Here is a 26399-nt window from a genome sequence, read left to right on the forward strand (position 1 = left end):
GTCCTTTATATAAATACAAAGGCAGTTGAAACTTCTTTCAATTATAGAATAAATGGACCTTGTAGTTACCTTGTTAGGTTCTTCTTCAATTGTATTTTGCCTTCGCCTCAAACTTCCATGTACATCGGAGTCAATGAGGGTATTTTTGGAAGGCAGGTCCTTGGGATTTATCTTCCTCTCCTTCAGAGACCCTGATTTGGAGGGTCTGGGTTGAGGCCCAGAAATCTGAATTTTTATATAACTGAAAATATGGGCCACACTTTGAGCAACCATGCTGCATGGCCCAGTACTGAATCAAGTTTTTTGTGTTTATAATGTAATTATGGAATCACAACTTTGCTAAGAATTTCCAAAGAAAGTGACAGAGATATGTATATATTTTTAAGTGCTATCTATTTTTACTTATTTTTTCTTAACATCTATATTTTGCTCAATGTCAAGTGAATTTAGGTTTGTAGCATTTTCCCAAGTGCTTCATGGCTACATCGTAAGTCTGACTTGTAGATATAAAGGCTTTTCCATGAGTGCATTACTAACACTGAACTTTTGCACACCTTGCAAAATGGCCTCAATGTCCTTGCTACCTCATTTGACAAGAACCAGCCCTACCAGGACCCTTCTATGCAGGAGACTACAGTGTGGGCTCTCTCTGTATTGTTTCAAGGGAACGTGTTCCCTGCTTTCAGGGACTTATGGTCTAATGGCCATTAGTTGATTACTGATAGACCGTAATCAACTAATATATAGTTACAGCTGTGGTAAGTACTGGAGCAAGAGGTACATGGCATGAGAGATGTGACCAATATATGAGAAAGAGAGTAGCCCCACAAAAGACATAGGTGAACTGAGGTCTAGAGCTGGTGCAGGAATTAGGCAGACAGAGCAAAAAGGAAGAGTTTCTGTTCTTCACTGGCACCGCTGTCAGGAATGGGAGGGAACTGATAGAGACTCACGTTGACTCTAGCTACCCTGCCCCAGCCTTCAGATACTCCCCTCCTCCATGCTTAGCTATGCTAATACTTTATCTAGCCAGGGTAGTGCCCTGATGGGAGGTTATCTCTAGGTCCTATTTTCCAAACTGTGCCCTTGACACATTTTTCAAAGCTCTAGGGAAAAAAGAAAGACTTCTGATTTTTTTTTAAAGATTTTATTTATTTATTTGACAGAGAGAGAGACAGCGAGAGAGGGAACACAAGCAGGGGGAGTGGGAGAGGGAGAAGCAGGCTTCCCACGGAGCAGGGAGCCCGATGTGGGGCTCAATCCCAGGACCCTGGGATCATGACCTGAGCCGAAGGCAGTCGCTTAACCGACTGAGCCACCCAGACGCCCCAAGACTTCTGATTAATGGAATTTTTGAAGTGTTGCCTGCCCTTGGTGGTAGAATGTCATTTGTCTTTTGGGGCAAATGGGTGAAGAGCTATAGCTGGACCTGGTTCTTGTTTGCCTTCTAAATTCTTGTCTAAATCTAGATGGAGTTGGTGGAGGCAAATCCAGAGATGTGTCCATGAGCAAATCTCTAGGAAGCTCATCATTTGGTCATATCTTGAACTGATACATTAAACAATGAACAATCTAGCACGATCTCTGCTTTGTGGCATCCTATGCCTCTGTACCAACACCTTAGGATGGCCATTTGCTTGGCAACAGTGAGACTCCATGAAGAGGACTCATATAGGGCTCCCATCCACAACATCCTTAACTCCACTGAGACAAATGCAGACTCTATGGCAGAGAAGATGGTACCTGAAAGGATGAAATAATCTGGGTGCTTGTGACAGATATAAGATGAAAATCTTAAAGACGAAAACCACAATAATCAAAAGCATTCTTATCCTGGAGTCGTGCTGTATGCACAAAAACAATGTTGAATCTCAGTCAAAGCTACTGGGTGACTTCATATTGAAAACCCATTTTGGTGGGTTTACAGAAGGTCAGTTGGCATGGACCGCTTTCCTTGCAAGAACCACAAGGAAAGGGTTGGTGGCAGGCAGTGACTATGACAAAAGGCAGAGCAGGATGATAGCTGAGAACACTGACAGTAGAGGAGGAGGCTGCACGTCCTTGGATGTACTTGTTCAATGTCTGTGCCTCAGTGTCCTTGTCTATAAGTGGGGATGACTGGGTTGGGATAAAGATGAACTGAGATAGTACATATAAATAGTAAAACATGGTATTGTCATCAACCATGAAAATGAAATCATTTTTATTAAATGTTCGTTTAAGGTCCAGGGCACTTTCCAGAGTGCCATTGGAGTCACCACGCAATCTCCTTAGGCTTCTCTTCTAGACTAACTGGAGTGGCCTACCCAGTAGATATGGCTAGTTTGATGATGCCTTGTTTGGTTTAATACTCAAGCTCTTCTTCAATTTTCTCCCCACTAAAGAAATAATGTATACAATGTGCAAGGGTACACAGTAGATACTCTGGGAGATTTGGGGCAATGGCTGAGCCTAGATGGGAAGGGACCAGCTCCCTTGGAAAGTGACCAGGTCTTTGGGGAAATATCTTGAGAGATCTCTTTGTGGCTTTTCCTTGGTTGAATCATTCTGATGTCTCAACTCTCTTGAGACATCATTCCCAAAATGATAGCTGACATCATCTACAACTATGTGGTTGATTGATGGAATTTGAAAGCCAGTTGGTCCCAATAAATTTGTGAAAATAGTTTGTTCAAACTGTGTGGACACAGCACAACCAGAGACAACTCCAACGTTCTGTTTGGGGGTTTTATGCCTGAGTATTGTGGGGACTTTGGAGCTCAGAGCTTCTGGGTTAGATGTAGATTCTGACATCGACCACCATGTGACTAAGCAAGATACCTGGAACCAAACAATGGGAATTGTGTGGTGTCATCAGTACTGTGTTTGAATGTCCGAGTTTTCAATGAAGTACTCTCTCAGGCAAGTCTGTCCGCATGTTCTTGAGTGTGGGAGCAGGGACGGTATGTCAGAAATGAGGTGGGGATGTTCTGGTGCACACATTTCCTAGGTTTGTGGCCTGTGTTGAAAGAATGTTCTAGCTGCCTATTTCTGTTTCAAATTGCTTCTTCATCCTCAGGCCTGTGCAGCCACATGGCTTCACTTGCCCTCTTACTGGGCCATCAACCACATGAAGCAGGACAGCCGGAGAAGTCCATTGTAGACCCCACATTCAAGCTGTTGAGACAAATGGTGTAGTTCTCTGGCATCAAGGCCCCTCACTGGCCTGTTGGTTTTGCTAGAGAGATTCCAATCTCTGAACCTCTGACTGCTGTTCCTGGCAGCACTCACATTTACAAGGAATCTGAGAAGTTTATCGAATGCCTTAACTTTCCTTATACAAAGAAGTAAGAAAAACGGGATCATGAAAGCAACCTCATTGGAATTTTTAATAAGAATTTAAACATAGCAGATCTCCTTTTATCAAGTAGATTTTGGTATATAAGCATTAGAAAAAATAAAAGTGTACCGTCATATGTCCTTTTAGCAAAATGAGATAGTCTGAGTTCTTGCTGCAAAATACCACCAATGAAATCCTTTCCATTGAAGTGGGTGAGAGCACTATATTTTATTTATTTATTTTTTTAGAGAGGGTGGAGAGAAAAGGAGAGAGAGAGAGGAGGGGCAGAGGGAGAGGGAGAGAGAATCTTAAGCGGGCTCCATGCCCACCTTGGATCCTGATGTGGAGCTCAGTCTCACGACCCTGAGATGATGACCTGAGCTGAAATCAAGAGTCTGATGCTTAATCAACTAAGCCACCCAGACACCCCGAGAGCACTATATTTTATTTTTGTACTTAGAATTACATTACTGACTCCTTGATATTTGAATTTGGGGAAATTCTCTAGTTATCATCATTTGAAGGCCCAGAATCTAAGATTTCAATAGTACAAGCAATTTCACCATTACTGTTAGCATCTAGGGGGCTACTCTCTATCTCTTTACATTCCTCTTCTGATTCACCTAGTTATTGTGAAACATCTTCAATGTCAATTTTCTTCTTTGTCATTGGTAATAGACAATGAAAACTTCTAAATTTTTAACTACATTCAATGAAAGCTAAAAGCATCTTACAAAGAAAGTGTCTCCAGTCTTTTTAAAAAATACCTTCTTGAAAGGTAATGCGATATTTGGGGCACTGAAGAATGATGACCTATCTTACCACTTCATCTTTCTTCTAGATAATGCCACCATTCTCTCATTGTCGTCTTATATAACTCTTTTTTATGATAGTTAATAATTAACGAGTAATGATGAACCAATTCCTTGAATGATGAAATAGCAAAATGTTTCAAGCTATAGGAAAAATGAGATCACAGAAAGCCCGTAATGTATTTTGGATTTATAAAAGGATCCAATGAATCCATATAGTGACAATAAGATAGAATGACTTGTATTCTATTTTCTTTTCACAAATAAATATCCCTTTTATTCTTTGGAAGACCTCTTAAAACATGTAAAAGTCATGAAATATCAATCCTCACAAATAGAGTAAAGCCTGCTGAAAAAAGAAACTCAAGAACTAAAATTGAGTCAGATGGACCTTGAAGGTGTCCTAAGGGTTAACTTGAAGTGGAGGGGCTTAGAGAGCTTTAGAGTGGCCTCACCGATAAAGACCCAGGGTCCTCTAGATGTTGGTTTTGTTCAAAATAGATTAAAAATTTCTCAGGGTATGGATCAGAAGGCACAGGATATCTGACAACAAAATATGTACTTATTTAGGGGGCCTCTTGAGTGGCTATTCCGAGTGCTAACTCCACTCAAATTTCAAACTGGAGGGACGATTCAACTGGCATCCAGAATCCTTGACAGCCAGTCAGAACTACCTTTTCTTTTCCAGCCCTTCTTCTGAGCACAGATTACATCCTGTAACTATAAACTTTAAGCGTTATGGGGCAGGGCAAAGAAACATGTACTTTATTACATCTAAAATTATTCAACACCCTATATCCAATCCACTTGAAATCTATTGCAAAATCCAGAACACTTTTCAAGAATGCTGGAGGCACACAGACCCAAGAGTTAGCCACAGTGCCCCCTGGCATGATCGTAAGGTGATGCTCAAGCCAATTTCTGTGACTGTAGATCATTTACAAACAGTGGAACCTCCATTCCAAGATGAATTTGGTTTCTTCCTAGGTCTGGGGAGTTCCCCGACTACAGACTATGGTAAGACCTTTTTTATTTACTTGTCTTCCTAGAGTTTTGTTTACTGGCTGGGCCAGCCAGTTGTTCTGCTGCTGTTGGCTTGTTGAGGCTGAGTGCAGCCTGCCTTTTAGAAAGCATGGATGGAAAGAAAGGGGTCAGGGGATGCTGAGACCCTAGGCATGTATCAGATGCACACTCAGCCAGTCTCATCTGTCATTCTCCTTCCTTCTTCTCTCTGCCTCTCAGTCATTTGTTGCATGGGATTAGCTTCAGCTTGGTGTCAGGAGAGATGGGTGACAAAAAGCCAGTGCCTCTTCTTACCACTAGTGACAGTTATCTTGAAGATAGCTAACATCCCACAAGCACTTGCTATGTACCCTGGACAAAATTATTTTCATATACCAAATGAGTTAGTGTATAAAAAAATCATTTAAAATACTGATCGGTGCATAATAAGTGCTCAACTAATGTACATAATATGCGCTATTATCATGAAATCTTTCCAACATTTTGAGGTAAGTAATATTATTACCCCCAAGTTGCAGATGGGGAAACTGTGGCATAGTTAGGTCACTTGTCAACAGTTATATGTCCCAGGTCACAGGGTGGCTAAGTGTTTGGGCAGAAATTTGAACCAAGAACAGGCACCTTTGCCTCTGTCCACTATTCCTACTAAATCTATCCATCTCTCCTCAACCTCTGAGTGAATGCACACACTTTGCACTGAATTTGATATGTCAGAGTCCTTGATGTGCTCACTTAGGACAGCGGACCCTGCCATGGAGTTCTTGGCTCTGTCTGAGGCCAATCCCTGCCCTTTCAGAGCATGCTCTGAGAGTCCAGAAGTGGCCTGGGATGGGCTCTAGTGGAGCTTTTTGGTGATTGACATCCAGCAAAGGGCAGGCTGAGGCAGGGAGATTGAGAGCTCTTCTGAAGGGGCATTCACAGGGGTGACCAAAGAGGGCAGCAGGAAGGGCTGTGGAGGCCTGCAATGCACCTTGGGAACACCCTAAAAACAGCCCAATTGGCTTTTCCTCACTCTTTCCCTGACCTCTTCCCTTATAATAACCACAGAAACCACCTGCCCCCTGATCTTACATCCTATTCCAACCTCTCTGGTCACTGCCTGACCACAGATTTCTCATAAACTCAAACTAACCACTGAAAAGCCATACCTAGGACTCAGGTCCTGCTGTCATGATGTTGGGCTGTATCTCGGGAACTGCTCCCTGTTTTCTTTGCAAAATCAGTGCAGGTGGTTTAGCAGGATCATGTCAGGCTGGAACATGGTGCTCATTATGGTGGCACTCAGGCTCTGTCAGCCCTCACAAGAGGCTTGAAAGGTGAGTTGAAGCCCACTCTTGGATGAATGCCACCTGAGACTTGACCCTGATGGCAGTGGAGAGTACATTGAGCCCTTTTGAGCAGGGAAGTGAGTTGAACATATCCACATTTTATAAAGATAAAACTTGGGACATTCTAGGGGAGACAGATAAATCCTGTCAGCATAGGAGTGGGCACAGAGTAAGCATTCCATAAATGCTTGTTGAATCTATCAATGTAGATGGATTAGAGAGGGAGGAGGTGGGGCAGGGAGATCCACGGGCAGGCCCCTGAAGTAGGCCAGATTCAAGAGAAGGAAGGTCTAACCTAGCAAAATGGCGGTGAGAATAAAAGGAAAGACCACCTTGTTGATAAGTTGGATATAAGAGGTACAGAAGGGGAGGAACCAAATATAACAACCAGATTTCCAACACAGTCCTTGTGGAGCACGGCTTGATTCAAGTGGAATAAAGAGACTGTGTTGGGTTTGGGATGGTGGGATGGATGTCCAGGAGGCCACTGAAGATGTTGGTCTAGAGCCTGGCTGGGGTTGTAAGGTCTGATCAGCACTGAAGATGTGGATTTTGGGGTCTTCCTCCTAGCAAGCTCTCAGAGTACATGAGCTCTTTCAGGGGGAAGACAGCAGGAGAAGAGAGCTAAGACAGCGCTTGGTAGAGCAGCGAAACGTAAGGTGTGGGAGAGGAGAAAACAGGTGAAGGAGATGGGCAGTGGTCAGAGGAAGGAGGAGAGCAGGGGGTGCTGGTGAGTGAAAGCCAGGGAGGCAGAGAGAGTGGACGAGGGCTTTCCACTGTGTCAATGCAGGTTTGCCTCTGAGGCTGGTGAATGGAAGTGACTGGTGTCAGGGTCGTGTGGAGATCCTGTACCAAGGCTACTGGGGTACCGTGTGTGACAATGACTGAGACAGGAATGTGACCCTGATAATCCAGCTATCACATGAGAATGGCTTCCCCCAGAGAGTATAGCTCTCCAAGCAATCACTTTAGAGTGGGTTTATTTTAGCATTTGGGGATGCATCTTTGAAAACTGCCTTTCTTCTTAGTTGGGGCCACCTTCTCAGGAATACCTCAGCAATGGTAGGTATTTGTCATTTGAGGGTGTGGGTAAGCTACAGAAATAGGTAGTTGGTATTTGAAATGTGATCTTATTAATCAGGTGGGGCTTTTAATCAGTGGAGTGATTTTTTGGTTGAAGACCAAGGAAGCAGAGGGATGGGAGGTTGATGGCAGGAGCAAAGAACGTCTCTGCTGGCATTCCAGTATTGAATAAGGGCTGGTGAAATGACAGAGAGATGAATTCTGTCTCGTAAGTAAGAAACACAACCTTTTAGCAGTGCATTGGGTTTCCGGGTCTCTGCATCCAGCCCTTGTTTCAGAGCTGAGGAAGCAGAAGGCTGGCTCTTCTCAAATGAGGAACAACATTGAGTGACCTCTTTTTTTCTCCCCTCTGTAGCTTCTTTGTCTCCCACAGAGGCATCCCTGGCAACAATTGAGGCAGAAGGTAACATTTTTTATGTGGGATCCCTATGGGCTCATTACCTGCACCCATAAGGTCATCTCTGATCCAGAAGAGGTGCAAAAGGTATAAGAGATAGGGGTGCTCAGTTCCCAAGGGGGAACCTCTGAATAAGGCCTCAGGCCTAAATGGGTAAACCTTCCATGAACCAGGTCCCTGAGTTTGGGGAGGGATCAACCTGCACAGGTACTTCCAAGGAGATCCAAGGTGGAGCTTGGTGTCCAGTCTCCAGGGGGATCCTGTTGCTCATGCTCAGTGCTTACCCTTGTGGTCCTCACCACTGCATGCTGATGCCTGGCCAGGCTGGGGTGCCGGGTCTCTGGCTGCAGGTCCTGGAAAGGCAGGAGCAAACCTGATGGGGCAGCATACTTGCCTGACTTTGCCCTTTCCTGAGCCCATATCAGGCCACCTTGGTTTCTTCTCAATATGAGGAGCCATAGTCCTTCAGCTTATGGACATCAGAGGTCCCATGCACCTCCCCTGGGGGCATCTCCGATGAGAGAGCTGGGAGGTAGTCAATAGAGCTCGAGTTTTTGGCAACCTGAGCTTTGAGAAGGAAAGTCACAGCCTATATCCCATGGGAAACTTTGACCCTAGGACAAGAGAAGGATAACCTCCCCATGAAGGCCCCTGACCAGAAGTCAGCATGGATCAGTTGGGAAACTTAATGGTACACATGTCATGCATTTCTGTTACCCAGATGTTATGATTTCCTGTCCCTAAAGCCCATGGGGTGAGGTTTGACTTTACCACCTTCTCTTCCACAGATGTCACTAGAGCTGAGGATGAGACTGACTTTATTATAATTTAGCCATGTCTCTTTCCAAGATTCTTATTTGCAGCACCTATAAGAGGAGAATCTCCTCCTTTCTATAGTGGTTTCCTGTGAGAGCCCTGCTATGTATTAGGAGTAACAGCTACCTGACAATTTCTTTGGTACAACTAGTCCATCCAGGGTGCAAGCAAGGGGCTCAGGGGCTTGCTATCTGACTACGACACAGGACTGCAGATAGGACTTACCTAGAGCTACTCTTGTCAGAACCTCGACTGTGGGGTAGAGGTGGTGGTCACATTTCCTCTAGATCAAAAAAGACCTCATGTGGAAACCCAATAGGGATTTCAGAAATGCAATGAATGCTCTGGTGGCAGTGGACTAAGAGGAGCTCTCAGGTCTTCTTTTCATAAAGCCCCAGCACCCAGTAGACTCTTGCTGGGGACTGGGACAAGCATCACAGTTTCTTGAAGCAATTTGAAAATCATAGGTTTAAAGCTACAATCGTACTTAATGGGTAAACATAGAAACATTATCACTAAAGTAAAAAAGTAAGAATGGCCTTCAGGCTCCCTGTCATTTAACAGTGTACTAGAGGTACTAACCAATACAATTAAATAAGAGAAATCAATTGGAAGCATAAGGATTAGAAAAGTTATTTTTGGATCTATCCGTGGAGCTCTGCATAAGTCACATGTGGGATGGTCAGAATCAAGGTCAGGAGATTGATAAAGAGATATTACCCCAAAATAGCCTTGTAGAATGAAAGAATTTGAAGCTAGACAGGTTTGCTCCCTTTCCCAAAGTCACATAGCAAGATAAAATCCCGGTCAGAAAACATATCCTTAGAAGATTCTAATTTAATTTGAGTCCTTGATTCTCCTCAGAGAGGACCTAACTATACATTTTCTGGTTTTTTCCCCTCCTTCTACAATCTATGCAGACAGCACTACAGAGAATATGATGGCTACTAGTGCAATAGGTAATGAATAATTTTATTTGGTTCTCTCTCTGTAGGTAATGATGGAACTGTATACATGGATTTTGCACTTATTCAGGAAGATTTCTAGGGGATGGGGTGAGAGGGTGTTGTGTGCAGATAGAAAAAAGGAAGATCCCATGTGGCCCTGCAAAAAAACAAGTTTCCAAAAACTGTCTCCCATGATGTCTAACTCTGGTGTCTGCATTTGTTGACATATCCAGCCACCACCTGGATCCCTACCTCTGCAACTACAGCATGACCGATAAATAAATATTTCATTCCAACCTCACAGGATCATTCTCAGTTTCTAGATAAAGTTTGGGTTTGGAATGGACAGGCGTCTTTCCTTATCCTTGTCCCTGTGTGTGTGTGTGTGTGTGTGTGTGTGTGTGTGTAAAGTTAGGGGATAGAGAGAGAACTCTCCGAATATCAGATCCTGGGTCTGATCTTAGAGGGTGGCCTGCCGACTCCATTGGGATCCTGGCCTTATGTTCAGGAAAGGTCCTCACCCAGGGGCTCAGTGTAAGTCCTGGAGGCCTCTCAAGGGCTGGAACCGTGCTTCTCTGGTGGCTCCCATACCCATGGGGTGGAGCTCTGAGAAGAGGATGGACATGTGGAGTCCTGTACCTTGCATGCGGGGGTGCACCATGTCCTAGGATTTTGGCAGAACCAAGTCAGAATGCCACAGAAGCCAACAGTTGCAAAAATTGGCAAGGGTCTTGACAATCTCCAGTAGATTTAGAGCTCCATACTGGATGTGCCCAGTGTGGATTAGGCCTGTCCACCAAGTCACCTCCATCCAGGTCATGGAGTGCTTCCTCCCATGGGAGCCTCCTTACCATTGAGCCCATTGGGATTTCTCTGCCCCTTTACCTGTAATAAAGTTTAACATCTGGGCATGCTGAAAGGTCATCAACTGCCCAGGGAACATAGGCCAGGAAAAACCCCTGGGTCTTCCCAATGTTTTAACCTTATGAGCTTAAGATACAGATGGAGGAGGATTTCTGTTTTTATCCCTCAGGGACTGAGTCAGGTTTGGCCCTGAGGCTGGTGAGCGGAGAGGACCGGTGTCAGGGGCGCGTGGAGGTCTTGTACCGAGGCTCCTGGGGCACCGTGTGTGACGACGACTGGGACACCAATGACGCCAACGTGGTCTGCAGGCAGCTGGGCTGTGGCTCGGCCACTTCGGCCCCTGGAAGTGCCCATTTTGGTCAAGGCTCAGGGCCAATTTTCCTAGACAACCTTCGCTGCTCTGGCCATGAGTCCTACCTGTGGAGCTGCCCTCACAATGGCTGGAACTCGCACAACTGTGGTCACGGAGAAGATGCTGGTGTCATCTGCTCAGGTGGGGATGAAATATACCCATCTCTCTCTCCTAGACGGTCTTTGAGGGGAAGAAACACACTATCCACAAAAGGCCCACATCCAACAGTCTGAGATATTCTGCGCCTCCCAAGGTTTCTAGAGGCAGCAGGCCACTGAAGTACAATGGAAAAGAAAGTGTAGAACCACTGGTCCTCGCCTGTCTGGCCATCAACAGAGAAGGGCCAACATTACTTTGCAGCAGCATGGCATAGTGGGTGAAAGGACTATCTCCAGTTCAGTGGGCAGAAAAAAATGGGCCTCTTCCTTCCAACAGAATATTCTGCTCAGTCTACAGCCCATTTCCCAGGGCCTTACATATCAAGGCGCACCTACTGGGAGTATGGTCGGAAAATGAACCACCTTCACACCTTCATGGTTATACTCTTCTAAGTCCTCCATGAAGCCTATTTGGAGAACAAATTGCAGTGTACATTGTGAATTTGGGAGGGCAGTGAAGAGCAGTTGGGAAGTGGGGACGGTACAGGGAATGGCAACTTACTACTACGTGGAATGCTAAAGAAACACATAGAAATATGGCAAACGAGTTCACTCTCTATAAAAATGGAGAAAAACCATGTAAGGACTGGGAGCATTGCCCCAGGGCTGGTGGAAATAGGGTCTATCTAGACCAACTGTCCAGAGTCATTCTTGCTGTTCATATGCAGAGCGAATGCAATGGATTTGGTGGCCTCTCTTGAGCCTGGCAAAGACATTCCACCTCCTGGAATGCCAGCCCTCAGGCCCAGCAAGGCAGACAATGGCAGCAGGACAAAGGGTGGGGCTCGCAGAGGACTGAGAGGTTCAGGGTGGGCCCTGGCTCCTTCCACCCAAGGGCATGTGGAAGCAAGATCTCAGGAGGTATAGGCTGTGTTTCTTAAAACTTCGGTCCAGTTGGGGCACCTGTGTGCTGTGTGTCTGATTCGTGATTCTTTGTCACACCTGATCCATCTCAGTTCATGATCCAGCCAGGTGAGTCCTTAGCCACCCTACTTGGGCTTGTCTCTCTGCCCACCTATCCCTCTCCCCCCCAGGGTGCTCAAATCTGTCTGCTCTCTGTCAAACCTGGGAGCACCTTAATTTTCCCCACTGTCACTGAGATCCTGGAAGGTGGCTCTTAATTAAGCATGGGATTCACAAGAGTCTCATCTTCCCATCAATCCATGAGGTTTCATCCAGTATGTGGAAACTGTCCCAAGAGGTGGCTGCCTGCAATTACAGAGAACTGCCCACTTGTGCCATGAATCTCAGCTGCCATACAATCCGGGCTGACAAGTTGAGTGGGAGAATGGACGCTGATGACCACCGACTTCCCACTGAAGAGCTACCAGGGCAAGCTGGTTCCTCTCCCTTACTCAGTGCTTGCAAAGGCCTCCAAATCTGTGAAGTCGTATCACTGTCCAAGGAGGCCTGTACAGCATTTCCTGCGGATGGGAGTGCAATGGGTGATGGAGGTGCTCTAGGTACTGGGTTACCTAGTTGGCTCTATGTTGACCCTCAATGCCCCTGACTCTTTATCCCAAGCTACAGATACGGCAAACCCCTCAGATCTACATGAGTCAAGATAGAAGGTGGCAAAGATATTCTAAGGGACAAAAAAACATGCCAGGCTTAGAGATGTAGAGGGACCTGGCTGACCTCATAAGGCCTTTGGCCCAGAAATGCTAGGGGAGCTAGGGGAGCAGTGGACTTTGCACAGCACACCCAGGTGGAAGGTGGCAGGATGTAGATGGACAACTATCACGATGCCTACCAAAAACAGGTTTCCAAAAGTGCTTTCCATGATGTCTAGCTCTGTTTTTTCTCCTTTGTTACCATATCCAGAAAGCACCAGGATCAGCAGCTCCACAGCTTCAAACACAGAATTAGGTGAATATTTCAGTCCTCTCTCCTAGGATCATTCTCAGCTGCAAATAACATTTGGGTTTGGAAGGGACAGGAGCCATCTCAGGGTGTGTCTTTCCTCATCCTTATCCGTGTGTGTGTGTGTGTGTGTGTGTGTGTGTGTGTGTGTGTGTACAGCTGGGGGATAAAGAAGTCTCTGAAGATCAGATCCTGGGCCTGATCTTAGAGGTTTTCCTGCTGACTCCATTGGAAACCTGGGGTTATGTTCAGGAAAGGTCCTCCCCAGGTGCTCAGTGTAAGCCCTGGAAGCCTCTCAAGGGCTTGGACCATGCTTCTCTGGTGGCTCCCAGGCCCATGGGGTAGAGCCCTGAGAAGAGGAGGGCTATGTGCTGGTCCTCCACTTTGCCTACCGAGTTACACCATGTCCTGGGATTTTGGCAGAACCAAGTCAAGATGCCTCTGAAGCCAATAGTTTGGTAATGAAGGCAAGGACTTGGCATGTACCAGTAGCTTTAGAGCTCCATACTGGGTGTGCCCAGTGTGGATTAGGCCAGACCACCACATCACCTCCATCCAGGTCATGGGGTGCTTCTTTCCATTGGAGCATCCTTAGCCTTGAGCCGATTGGGGTGTCTCTGTTCCATTACCCGTGGTGAAGATTAACATCTGAGCATGTTGAAAGGTCAATACCTGCCCAAGGGCCTTAGGCCAGGAAGAAGCCCCTGGGTCTTCCCAATGTTTTAAGCTTATGAGCTTAAGATACAGATGGAGGAGGTTTTCTGTTCTTTATCCCTCAGGGACTGAGTCAGATTTGGCCCTGAGGCTGGTGAGCGGAGAGGACCGGTGTCAGGGCCGCGTGGAGGTCCTGTACCAAGGCTCCTGGGGCACCGTGTGTGATGATGACTGGGACACCAATGACGCCAACGTGGTCTGCAGGCAGCTGGACTGTGGCTCGGCCACTTCGGCCCCTGGAAGTGCCCATTTTGGTCAGGGCTCAGGGCCAATTTTCCTAGACGACCTGAGCTGCTCTGGCCATGAGTCCTACCTGTGGAGCTGCCCTCACCGTGGCTGGAACTCGCACAACTGTGGCCATGGAGAAGATGCTGGTGTCATCTGCTCAGGTGGGGATGAAATATATCCATCTCTCTCTCTAAGATGGTCTTTGAGGGGAAGAAACACACTATACACAAAAGGCCCACATCCAACACTCTGAGATATTCTGTGCCTTCGAAGGTTTCTAGAGGCAGCAGGCAACTGAAGTACAATGGAAAAGAAAGTGTAGGGTCAGTGGTCCTCGCCTGTTTGGGCATCAACAGAGAAGGGCCAACATTACTTTGCAGCAACATGGCATAATGGGTGAAAGGACCATCCCCAGTTCAGTGGGCAGAAAATATGGGCCTCTTCCTTCCAACAGAATGTTCTGTTCAGTCTACACCCCATTTCCCAGGGCCTTACATATCAAGGCACACCTATTGGGAGTATGGTTGGAAAATGAACCACCTTCACACCTTCATGGTTATATTCTTCTGAGTCCTCCATGAAGCCTATTTGGAGAACAAATTGCAGTGTACTTTGTGAATTTCGGAGGGCAGTATGGAGCAGTTGGGTAGTGGGGAAGGTACACGGAATGGTAACTGACTACTATATAGAATCCTAAACACATAGGAATATGGCAATCAAATTGACTCCCTACATAAACAGAGAAAAACCATGTAAAACCTGGGAGCATTACCCCTGGGCTGGTGGAAATGGGGTCTATCTAGACCAACTGCCGAGAGTCATTCTTGCTGTTCATAGGCAGAGCGAGTGCAATGGCTTTACTGGCCTGTCCTGGGCCTGGCAAGGACATTCCACCTCCTGGAATGCCAGCCCTCAGGCCCAGCAAGGCAGACAATGGCAGCAGGACAAAGGGTGGGGCTCCCAGAGGACTGAGAGGTTCAGGGTGGGCCCTGGCTACTTCCACCTGAGGGCATGTGGAAGCATGATCTCAGGAGGTATAGGCTGTGTTTCTTAAAACTTCGGTCCAGTTGGGGCACATGTGTGCTGTGTGTCTGATTCGTGATTCTTTGTCACACCTGATCCATCTCAGTTCACGATCCAGGCCGGTGAGTCCTTAGCCACCCTACTCAGGCTTGTCTCTCTGCACACCCATCCCTCTTCACCCCAGGGTAGTCAAATCTGTCTGCTCTCTGTCAAACCTGGGAGCACCTTAATTTTCCCCACTGTCCCTGAGATCCTCCAAGGTGGTTCTTAACTAGGCATGGGATTCACAAGAGTCTCATCTTCCCATCAATCCATGAGGATTCATCCAGTGTGTGGAAACTGTCCCAAGAGGTAGCTGCCTGCAGTTAGAGAGAACTGGCCACTTGTGCCATGAATCTCAGCTGCAATACAATCCCAGCTGACAGGTTGAGTGGGAGAATGGACACTGATGACCACCGACATCCCACTGAAGAGCTACCAGGGCAAGCTGGTTCCTCTCCCTTACTCAGTGCTTGCAAAGGCCTCCAATTCTGTGAAGTCGTATCTGTGTCCAGGGAGGCCTGGACAGCATTTCCTGGGGATGGGAGTGCAATGGGTGATGGAGGTGCTCTAGGTACTGGGAAACCTAGTTGGCTCCATGTTGACCCTCAATGCCCGTCACCCTTTATCCCAAGATTCAGATATGCCAAACCCCTCAGATCTACATGAGTCAAGATAAAAGGTGGCAAAGATATTCTAAGGGACAAAAGAACATGCCAGGCTTAGAGATGTAGAGGGACCTTGCTGACCTCACAAGGCCTTTGGCCCAGAAATGCTAGGGAGCTAGGGGATCAGTGGACTTTGCACAGCACACCCAGGTGGAAGGTGGCAGGATGTAGATGGACAACTATCACGATGCCTACCAAAAACAGGTTTCCAAAAGTGTTTTTCATGATGTGTAGCCCTGTTTTTTCTCCTTTGTTACCATATCCAGAAAGCACCAGGATCAGCAGCTCCACAGCTTCAATAGCAGAATTAGGTGAATATTTCAGTCCTCTTTCCTAGGATCATTCTAGCTCCAAATAACATTTGGGTTTGGAAGGGACAAGAGCCATCTCAGGGTGTGTCTTTCCTAATCCTTATCTGTGTGTGTGTGTGTGTGTGTGTGTGTGTGTGTGTGTGTGTACAGCTGGGGGATAAAGAAGTCTCTGAAGATCAGATCCTGGGCCTGATCTTAGAGGTTTTCCTGCTGACTCCATTGGAAACCTGGGGTTATGTTCAGGAAAGGTCCTCCCCAGGTGCTCAGTGTAAGCCCTGGAGGCCTCTCAACGGCTTGGACCATGCTTCTCTGGTGGCTCCCAGGCCCATGGGGTAGAGCCCTGAGAAGAGGAGGGCTATGTGCTGGTCCTCCACTTTGCCTACCGAGTTACACCATGTCCTGGGATTTTGGCAGAACCAAGTCAAGATGCCTCTGAAGCCAATAGTTTGGTAATGAAGGCAAGGACTTGGCGTGTACCAGTAGCTTTAGAGCTCCATACTGGGTGTGCCCAGTGTGGATTAGGCCAGACCACCACATCACCTCCATCCATGTCATGGGGTGCTTCTTTCCACTGGAGCGTCCTTAGCCTTGAGCCGATTGGGGTGTCTCTGCTCCATTACCCGTGGTGAAGATTAACATCTGGGCATGTTGAAAGGTCAATACCTGCCCAAGGGCCTTAGGCCAGGGTAAAAGCCCCTGGGTCTTCCCAATGTTTTAAGCTTATGAGCTTAAGATACAGATGGAGGAGGTTTTCTGTTCTTTATCGCTCAGGGACTGAGTCAGATTTGGCCCTGAGGCTGGTGAGCGGAGAGGACCGGTGTCAGGGCCGCGTGGAGGTCCTGTACCAAGGCTCCTGGGGCACCGTGTGTGACGACGACTGGGACACCAATGACGCCAACGTGGTCTGCAGGCAGCTGGGCTGTGGCGGGGCCATTTCAGCCCCTGGAAGTGCCCGTTTTGGTCAAGGCTCAGGGCCAATATTCCTAGACAACCTGCGCTGTTCTGGCCATGAGTCATATCTGTGGAGCTGCCCTCACAATGGCTGGAACTCGCACAACTGCGGCCACGGAGAAGATGCTGGTGTCATCTGCTCAGGTGGGGATGAAATATACCTATCTCTCTCTCTGAGATGGTATTTGAGGGGAAGAAACATACACAAAAAGCCCACATCCAACACTCTCTGAGATATTCTGTGCCTCCCAAGTTTTCTAGAGGCAGCGGGCAACTGAAGTACAATGGAATAAAAAGTGTAGGGTCGGGTGCCTGGGTGGCTGAGTTGGTTAAGCGACTGTCTTTGGCTCAGGTCATGATCCTGGAGTTCTGGGATTGAGTCCCGCATCGGGCTCCCTGCTCAGCGGGGAGTCTGCTTCTCCCTCTGACACTTTGCACTCTCATGCTCTCTTTCTATCTCATTTCTCTCTCAAATAAATAAATAAAATATTAAAAAAAAAAAGAAACAGAATATCCTGAAATTAAAAAAAAAAAAAAGAAAGTGTAGGGTCAGTGGTCCTACCCTGTTTGGCCATTGACAGAGAAGGGCCAACATTAATTTTCAGCAACATGGCATAGTGGGTGAAAGGACCATCCCCAGTTCAGTGGGCAGAAAAAAATGGGCCTCTTCCCTCCAACAGAATATTCTGCTCAGTCTACACCCCATTTCCCAGGGCCTTACATATCAAGGCGCACCTATTGGGAGTATGGTTGGAAAATGAACCACTTTCACACCTTCATGGTTATATTCTTCTGAGTCCTCCATGAAGCCTATTTGGAGATCAAACTGCAGTGTACATTGTGAATTTGGGAGGGGAGTGAAGTGCGGTTGGGAAGTGGGGAAGTTATAGGGAATGGCAACTCACTACTACATGGAATGCTAAAGAAATACATAGGAATAGGGCAATCGAGATGACTCTCTATAGAAAAGGAGAAAAACCATGTAAAGACTGGGAGCATTGCCCCTGGGCTGGTGGAAATGGGGTCTATCTAGACCAAATATCCAGAGTCATTCTTGCTCTTCATATGCAGAGCAAATGCAATGGCTTTGGTGGCCTGTCCTGTGCCTGGCAAGGATATTCCACCTCCTGGAATGCCAGCCCTCAGGCCCAACAAGGCAGACAATGGCAGCAGGACAAAGGGTGGGGCTCCCAGAGGACTGAAAGGTTCAGGGTGGGCCCTGTCTCCTTCCACCCGAGGGCACGTGGGAGCATGATATCAGGAGGTATAGGCTGTTTCTTAAACCTTCGGTCCAGTTGGGGCACCTGTGTGCTGTGTGTCTGATTCGTGATTCTTTGTCACACCTGATCCATCTCAGTTCATGATCCAGCCAGGTGAGTCCTTAGCCACCCTACTCAGGCTTGTCTCTCTGCCCACCTATCCCTCTTCCCCCCAGGGTGCTCAAATCTCTCTCCTCTCTGTCAAACCTGGGAGAACCCTCATTTTCCTCACTGTCACTGAGATCCTGGAAGGTGGCTCTTAACTAGGCATGGGATTCACAAGAATCTCATCTTCCCATCAATCCATGAGGTTTCATCCAGTATGTGGAAACTGTCCCAAGAGGTGGCTGCCTGCAATTACAGAGAACTGCCCACTTGTGCCATGAATCTCAGCTGCCATACAATCCGGGCTGACAAGTTGAGTGGGAGAATGGACGCTGATGACCACCGACTTCCCACTGAAGAGCTACCAGGGCAAGCTGGTTCCTCTCCCTTACTCAGTGCTTGCAAAGGCCTCCAATTCTGTGAAGTCGTATCACTGTCCAAGGAGGCCTGTACAGCATTTCCTGGGGATGGGAGTGCAATGGGTGATGGAGGTGCTCTAGGTACTGGGATATCTAGTTGGCTCCATGTTGACCCTCAATGCCCCTGACTCTTAATCCCAAGCTTCAGATATGGCAAACCCCTCAGATCTACAGGAGTCAAGATAGAAGGTAGCAAAGATATTCTAAGGGACAAAAGAACATGCCAGGCTTAGAGATGTAGAGGGACCTGGCTGACCTCACAAGGCCTTTGGCCCAGAAATGCTAGGGGAGCTAGGGGTGCAGCAGACTTTGCACAGCACACCCAGGTGGAAGGTGGCAGGATGTAGATGGACAACTATCACGATGCCTGCCAAAAACAGGTTTCCAAAAGTGCTTTCCATGATGTGTAGCTCTGTTTTTTCACCTTTGTTACCATATCCAGAAAGCACCAGGATCAGCAGCTCCACAGCTTGAATAACAGAATTAGGTGATTATTTCAATCCTCTTTCCTAGGATCATTCTCAGCTCCAATTAACATTTGGGTTTGGAAGAGACAGGAGCCATCTCAGGGTGTGTCTTTCCTAATCCTTATCTGTGTGTGTGTGTGTGTGTGTGTGTGTGTGTGTGTGTACAGCTGGGGGATAAAGAAGTCTCTGAAGATCAGATCCTGGGCCTGATCTTAGAGGTTTTCCTGCTGACTCCATTGGAAACCTGGGGTTATGTTCAGGAAAGGTCCTCCCCAGGTGCTCAGTGTAAGCCCTGGAGGCCTCTCAACGGCTTGGACCATGCTTCTCTGGTGGCTCCCAGGCCCATGGGGTAGAGCCCTGAGAAGAGGAGGGCTATGTGCTGGTCCTCCACTTTGCCTACCGAGTTACACCATGTCCTGGGATTTTGGCAGAACCAAGTCAGGATGCCTCTGAAGCCAATAGTTTGGTAATGAAGGCAAGGACTTGGCATGTACCAGTAGCTTTAGAGCTCCATACTGGGTGTGCCCAGTGTGGATTAGACTAGACCACCACATCACCTCCATCCATGTCATGGGGTGCTTTTTTCCATTGGAGCATCCTTAGCCTTGAGCCGATTGGGGTGTATCTGCTCCATTACCTGTGTTGAAGATTAACGTCTGAGCATGTTGAAAGGTCAATACCTGCCCAGGGGCCTTAGGCCAGGAAGAAGCCCCTGGGTCTTCCCAATGTTTTAAGCTCATGAGCTTAAGGTACAGATGGAGGATTTCTGTTCTTTATCCCTCAGGGAGTGAGTCAGGTTTGGCCCTGAGGCTGGTGAGAGGAGGGGACCGGTGTCAGGGCCGCGTGGAGGTCCTGTACCGAGGCTCCTGGGGCACCGTGTGTGACGACGACTGGGACACCAATGACGCCCACGTGGTCTGCAGGCAGCTGGACTGTGGCTCAGCCATGTCGGCCCCTGGAAGTGCCCATTTTGGTCAAGGCTCAGGGCCAATTTTCCTAGACAACTTGCGCTGCTCCGGGCATGAATCTGACCTGTGGAGCTGCCCTCACAATGGCTGGAACTCGCACAACTGTGGCCATGGAGAAGATGCTGGTGTCATCTGCTCAGGTGGGGATGAAATATACCCATCTCTCTCTCTGAGATGGTCTTTGAGGGGAAGAAACACACTATCCACAAAAGTCCCACATCCAGCAATTGGAGATATTCTTTGCATTCCAGGGTTTCTAGAGGCAGCAGGCAACTGAAGTACAATGGAAAAGAAAGTGTAGAACCACTGGTCCTCGCCTGTCTGGCCATCAACAGAGAAGGGCCAACATTACTTTGTAGCAACATGGCAGAGTGGGTGAAAGGACCATCCCCAGTTCAGTGGGCAGAAAAAAATGGGCCTCTTCCTTCCAACAGAATCATCTGCTCAGTCTACACCCCATTTCCCGGGGCCTTATATATCAAGGTGCACCTAATGGGAGTATGGTTGGAAAATGAACCACCTTCACACCTTCATGGTTATATTCTTCTGAGTCCTCCATGAAGCCTATTTGGAGAACAGATTGCAGTGTACATTGTGAATTTGGGAGGGCAGTGAAGAGCATTTGTGAAGTGGGGAAGGTACAGGGAATGGCAACTCACTCCTACATGGAAAGCTAAAAAAACACATAGGAATATGGCAATCGAGTTCACTCTCTATAGAAATGAAGGAATGCCATGTAAAGACTGGGAGCATTGCCCCTGGGCTGGTGGAAATGGGGTCTATCTAGACCAACTGTCCAGAGTCATTCTTGCTGTTCAAATGCAGAGCAAATGCAATGGCTTTGGTGGCCTGTCCTGTGCCTGGCAAGGACATTCCACCTCCTGGAATGCCAGCCCTCAGGCCCAACAGGGCAGACAATGGTAGCAGGACAGAGGGTGGAGCTCCCAGAGGACTGAGAGTTTCAGGGTGGGCCCTGGCTCCTTCCACCCGAGGGCATGTGGAAGCATGATCTCAGGAGGTATAGGCTGTGTTTCTTAAACCTTCAGTCCAGTTGGGGCACCTGTGTGCTGTGTGTCTGATTCGTGATTCTTTGTCACACCTGATCCATCTCAGTTCATGATCCAGCCAGGTGAGTCCTTAGCCACCCTACTCAGGCTTGTCTCTCTGCCCACCTATCCCTATTCCCCCCAGGGTGCTCAAATCTCTCTCCTCTCTGTCAAACCTGGGAGTACGTTAATTTTCCTCTACTGTCACTGATATCCTGGAAGGTGGTTCTTAACTAGGCATGGGATTCACAAGAGTCTCATCTTCCCATCAATCCATGAGGTTTCATCCAGTATGTGGAAACTGTCCCAAGAGGTGGCTGCCTGCAGTTAGAGAGAACTGGCCACTTGTGCCCTGAATCTCAGCTGCAATACGATCTGGGCTGACAAGTTGAGTGGGAGAATGGACCTTGATGACCACAGACTTCCCATTGAAGAGTTACCAGGGCAAGGTGGTTCCTCTCCCTTTCTCAGTGCTTGCAAAGGCCTCCAATTCTGTGAAGTCATATCTGCATCCATGGAGGCCTGTACAACATTTCCTAGGAATGGGTGTGCAATGGGTGATGGAGGTGCTCTAGGTACTGGGTTACCTAGTTGACTCCATGTTGACCCTCAATGCACCTGACTCTTTATCCCAAGCTTCATATATGGCAAATGCCTCAGATCTACATGAGTCAAGATAGAAGGTGGCAAAGATATTCTAACTGACAAAAGAACATGCCAGGCTTAGAGATGTAGAGGGACTGGCTGACCTCACAAGGCCTTTGTGCTAGAAATGCTAGGGGAGCTAGGGGAGCAGTGGACTTTGCACAGCACACCCAGGTGGAAGGTGGCAGGATGTAGATGGACAACTATCATGAAGCTTGCCAAAAACCGGTTTCCAAAAGTGCTTTCCATGAGGTCTAGCTCTGTTTTTTCTCCTTTGTTACCATATCCAGAAACCACTAGAATCAACAGCTCCACAGCTTGAATAACAGAATTAGGTGAATATTTCAGTCCTCTCTCCTAGGATCATTCTCAGCTCCAAATAACATTTGGGTTTGGAAGGGACAGGAGCCATCTCAGGGTGTGTCTTTCCTCATCCTTATCTCTGTGTGTGTGTGTGTGTGTGTGTGTGTGTGTGTGTGTGTACAGCTGGGGGATAAAGAAGACTCTGAAGATCAGATCCTGGGTCTGATCATAGAGGGTCAGCCGATGACTCCATTGGAAACCTGGGGTTATGTTCAGGAAAGGTCCTCCCCAGGTGCTGAGTGTAAGCCCTGGAGGCCTCTCAACGGCTTGGACCATGCTTCTCTGGTGGCTCCCAAACCCATGGGGTAGAGCCCTGAGAAGAGGAGGGCTATGTGCTGGTCCTCCACTTTGCCTACCGAGTTGCACCATGTCCTGGGATTTTGGCAGAACCAAGTCAGGATGCCTCTGAAGCCAATAGTTTGGTAATGAAGGCAAGGACTTGGCATGTACCAGTAGCTTTAGAGCTCCATACTGGGTGTGCCCAGTGTGGATTAGGCCAGACCACCACATCACCTCCATCCAGGTCATGGGGTGCTTCTTTCCATTGGAGCATCCTTAGCCTTGAGCCGATTGGGGTGTCTCTGCTCCATTACCCGTGGTGAAGTTTAACATCTGGGCATGTTGAAAGGTCAATACCTGCCCAAGGGCCTTAGGCCAGGGTAAAAGCCCCTGGGTCTTCCCAATGTTTTAAGCTTATGAGCTTAAGGTACAGATGGAGGAGGATTTCTGTTCTTTATCCCTCAGGGAGTGAGTCAGGTTTGGCCCTGAGGCTGGTGAGCGGAGGGGACCGGTGTCAGGGCCGTGTGGAGGTCCTGTACCAAGGCTCCTGGGGCACCGTGTGTGACGACGACTGGGACACCAATGACGCCCACGTGGTCTGCAGGCAGCTGGGCTGTGGCTCGGCCACTTCGGCCCCTGGAAGTGCCCATTTTGGTCAAGGCTCAGGGCCAATTCTCCTAGACAACCTTCGCTGCTCCGGGCATGAGTCTGACCTCTGGAGCTGCCCTCACAATGGCTGGAACTCGCACAACTGCGGCCATGGAGAAGATGCTGGTGTCATTTGCTCAGGTGAGGATGAAATATACCCATCTCTCTCTCTGAGAGGGTCTTTGAGGGGAAGAAACACATCATCCACAAAAGGCCCACATCCAACACTCTGAGATATTGTGTGCCTCCCAAGGTTTCTAGAGGCAGCAGGCAACTGAAGTACAATGGAAAAGAAAGTGTAGGGTCAGTGGTCCTTGCCTGTTTGGCCATCAACAGAGAAGCACCAACATTACTTTGCAGCAGCATGGCATAGTGGGTGAAAGGACCATCTCCAGTTCAGTGGGCAGAAAAAAATGGGCCTCTTCTTTCCTACAGAATTGTCTGCTCAGTCTACACCCCATTTCCCAGGGCCTTACATATCATGGTGCACCTATTGGGAGTATGGTTGGAAAATGAACCACCTTCATACCTTCATGGTTATACTCTTTTGAGTCCTCCATGAAGCCTATTTGGAGAACAAATTGCAGTGTATCTTGTGATTTTGGGAGGGCAGTGAAGAGCATTTGGGACGTGGGAAAGGTAGAGGGAATGGAAACTCACTACTACATGGAATGATAAAGAAACACATAGGAATATGGCAATCAAGTTCACTCTCTATAGAAATGAAGGAAAACCATGTAAAGACTGGGAGCATTGCCCCTGGGCTGGTGGAAATGGGGTCTATCTAGACCAACTGTCCAGAGTCATTCTTGCTGTTCATATGCAGAGCGAATGCAATGGCTTTGGTGGCCTGTCCTGGGTCTGGCAAGGACATTCCACCTCCTTGAATGTCAGCCCTCAGGCCCAGCAAGGCAGACAATGGCAGTAGGAAAAAGGGTGGGGCTCCCAGAGGACTGAGAGCTTCAGGGTGGGCCCTGGCTCCTTCCACCCGAGGGCATGTGGAAGCATGATCTCAGGAGGTATAGGTTGTGTTTCTTAAACCTTCGGTCCACTTGGAGCACCTGTCTGCTGTGTGTCTGGTTCGTGATTCTTTGTCACACCTGATCCATCTCAGTTCATGATCCAGCCAGGTAAGTCCTTAGCCACCCTACTCAGGCTTGTCTCTCTGCCCATCTATCCCTCTTCCCCCCAGGGTGGTCAAATCTGTCTGCTCTCTGTCAAACCTGGGAGCACCTTAATTTTCCCCACTGACACTGAGATTCTGAAAGGTGGCTCTTAACTAGGCATGGGATTCACAAGCATCTCATCTTCCCATCAATCAATGAGGTTTCATCCAGTTGTGGGAACTGTCCAAGTGGTAGCTCCCTGCCTTTTCAGAGAACTGGCCGATTGTGCCATGAATCTCAGCTACAATACAATCCGGCCTGATAAGTTGAGTGGGAGTTGTACATTGATGACCATCGACTTCCTATTGAAGAGCCAACAGGGCAGGGTGGTTCCTGTCACTTACTCCGTGCTTGCAAAAGCCTCTCATTCCGTGGAGTCATATCTGCCTCTAAGGGGGCTTGGACATCATTTCCTGGGGATGGGAGTGCAATGGGTGATGGAGGTGCTCTAGGTCCTGGGATGCCCACTTGGCTCCTCCTTGACCCTCAATGCCCCTGACTCTTTATCTGAGGCTTTATATATGGCAAAGACCTCAGATCTACGTGAGTCAAGATAGACAGGTGGCAAAGGTTTTCTAAGGGACAAAAGAACATGCCAGGCTTAGAGAAGGAGAGGGACCTGGCTGAACTCACAAGGCCTTTGTCCCAGAAATGCTAGGGAAGCAGGGGAGTTTGCACAGCACACCCAGGTGGAAGTAGGAGGATGCAGATGGACAACCGTCAGGATGCCTGCCTAAAACAGGTTTCAAAAAATGCTTTCCATGAAGTCTAAGTCTGTTTTTTGTTTGTTTGTTTGTTTTGTTTTTTACCTTTGTTGCCATATCCAGACACCACCTGGATCAGCAGCTCCACAGCTTCAACAACAGAATTAGGTGAATATTTCAGTCCTCTCTCCTAAGATCATTCTCAGCTTCTATATAACGTTTCGGTTTGGAAGGGACAGGAGCCATCTCAGGGTGTATTTTACTTATCCTTGTCCCTGTGTGTATGTGTATGTGTGTGTGTGTGTGTGCGTGTGTGTACATCTGGGGGACAGACGGAGAATCCTCTTAAGAACCGATCCTAGGCCTGATCATAGACGGTGGGCCCATGAGTCCATTGGGATGCTGGGCTAATATTCAGGCAGGTCCTTCCCCGGTGCTAGTGTAAGCACTGCAGGCCTCTCAAGTGCAGCTGGGAACTTGCTTGTCGTGTGGCTCCTGGGCCCATGGGGTAGAGCCCTAAGAAGAGTAGGGCTAAGTGCTGGTCCTCCACCTTGCTTGCCGAGGTGCACCGTGTCCTGGGATTTTGGCATAACCAAGTCAGTATGCACCAGAAGCCAATATTTTGGTGATGAAGGCAAGGGTCTTGGCATGCACCAGTAGCTTTAGTGCTCCATACTGGGTGTGCCCAGTTTGGATTAGGGCTGTCCACCACGTCACCTCCATCCAGGTCATGGGGTGTTTCTTTCCACTGGAAAGTCCTCAGCCTTGAGCCGATTGGGATGTCTCTGCTCCTTTACCTGTGGTGAAGATTAACCTCTGGGCATGTTGACAGGTCATTACCTGCCCAAGGAACTTATGCCAGAAAGAAACCCCTGGGGTTTCTCAATCTTTTAAGCTTATGAGCTAAAGTTACAGATGGAGGAGGATTTCTGTTTTTATCCCTCGGGGACTGATTCAGGTTTGGCCCTGAGGCTGGTGAGAGGAGGGGACCGGTGTCAGGGCCGCGTGGAGGTCCTGTACCGAGGCTCCTGGGGCACCGTGTGTGACGATGACTGGGACACCAATGAGGCCCACGTGGTCTGCAGGCAGCTGGGCTGTGGCTAGGCCACTTCGGCCCCTGGAAGTGCCCGTTTTGGTCAAGGCTCAGGGCCAATTTTCTTAGACAACCTGTGCTGCTGTGGCCATGAGTCCTACCTGTGGAGCTGCCCTCACAATGGCTGGAACTCGCACAACTGTGGCCACTCAGAGGATGCGGGTGTCATCTGCTCAGGTGGGGATGAAATATACCCATCTCTGTCTCTGAGAGGGTCTTTGAGGGGAAGAAACACACTAACCACAGAAGGCCCACATCCAACACTCTCTGAGATATTCTGTGCCTCCCAAGTTTTCTAAGGCAGCAGGCCACTGAAGTACAATGGAAAGGAAAGTGTAGGG

General features: G+C 48.1%; 1 protein-coding gene across 1 annotated transcript in view; it reads left to right on the forward strand.

The window, feature by feature from the left end:
* DMBT1 (deleted in malignant brain tumors 1) overlaps window positions 1–26399 on the forward strand; it is a 79880-nt gene that overhangs the window by 10718 nt on the left and 42763 nt on the right. Inside the window, exons 3-11 of the mRNA XM_035724237.1 lie at window positions 5119–5148; window positions 7921–7968; window positions 9699–9737; window positions 10759–11119; window positions 13710–14102; window positions 16691–17040; window positions 19931–20291; window positions 22887–23236; window positions 25089–25133. Coding sequence (XP_035580130.1) covers window positions 5119–5148; window positions 7921–7968; window positions 9699–9737; window positions 10759–11119; window positions 13710–14102; window positions 16691–17040; window positions 19931–20291; window positions 22887–23236; window positions 25089–25133 — 1977 coding nt within the window. The remainder of the gene's footprint in view (window positions 1–5118; window positions 5149–7920; window positions 7969–9698; window positions 9738–10758; window positions 11120–13709; window positions 14103–16690; window positions 17041–19930; window positions 20292–22886; window positions 23237–25088; window positions 25134–26399) is intronic.

This window comes from Zalophus californianus, chromosome 15, assembly GCF_009762305.2.
Source record: "Zalophus californianus isolate mZalCal1 chromosome 15, mZalCal1.pri.v2, whole genome shotgun sequence".
Taxonomy (NCBI): Eukaryota; Metazoa; Chordata; class Mammalia; order Carnivora; family Otariidae; genus Zalophus; species Zalophus californianus.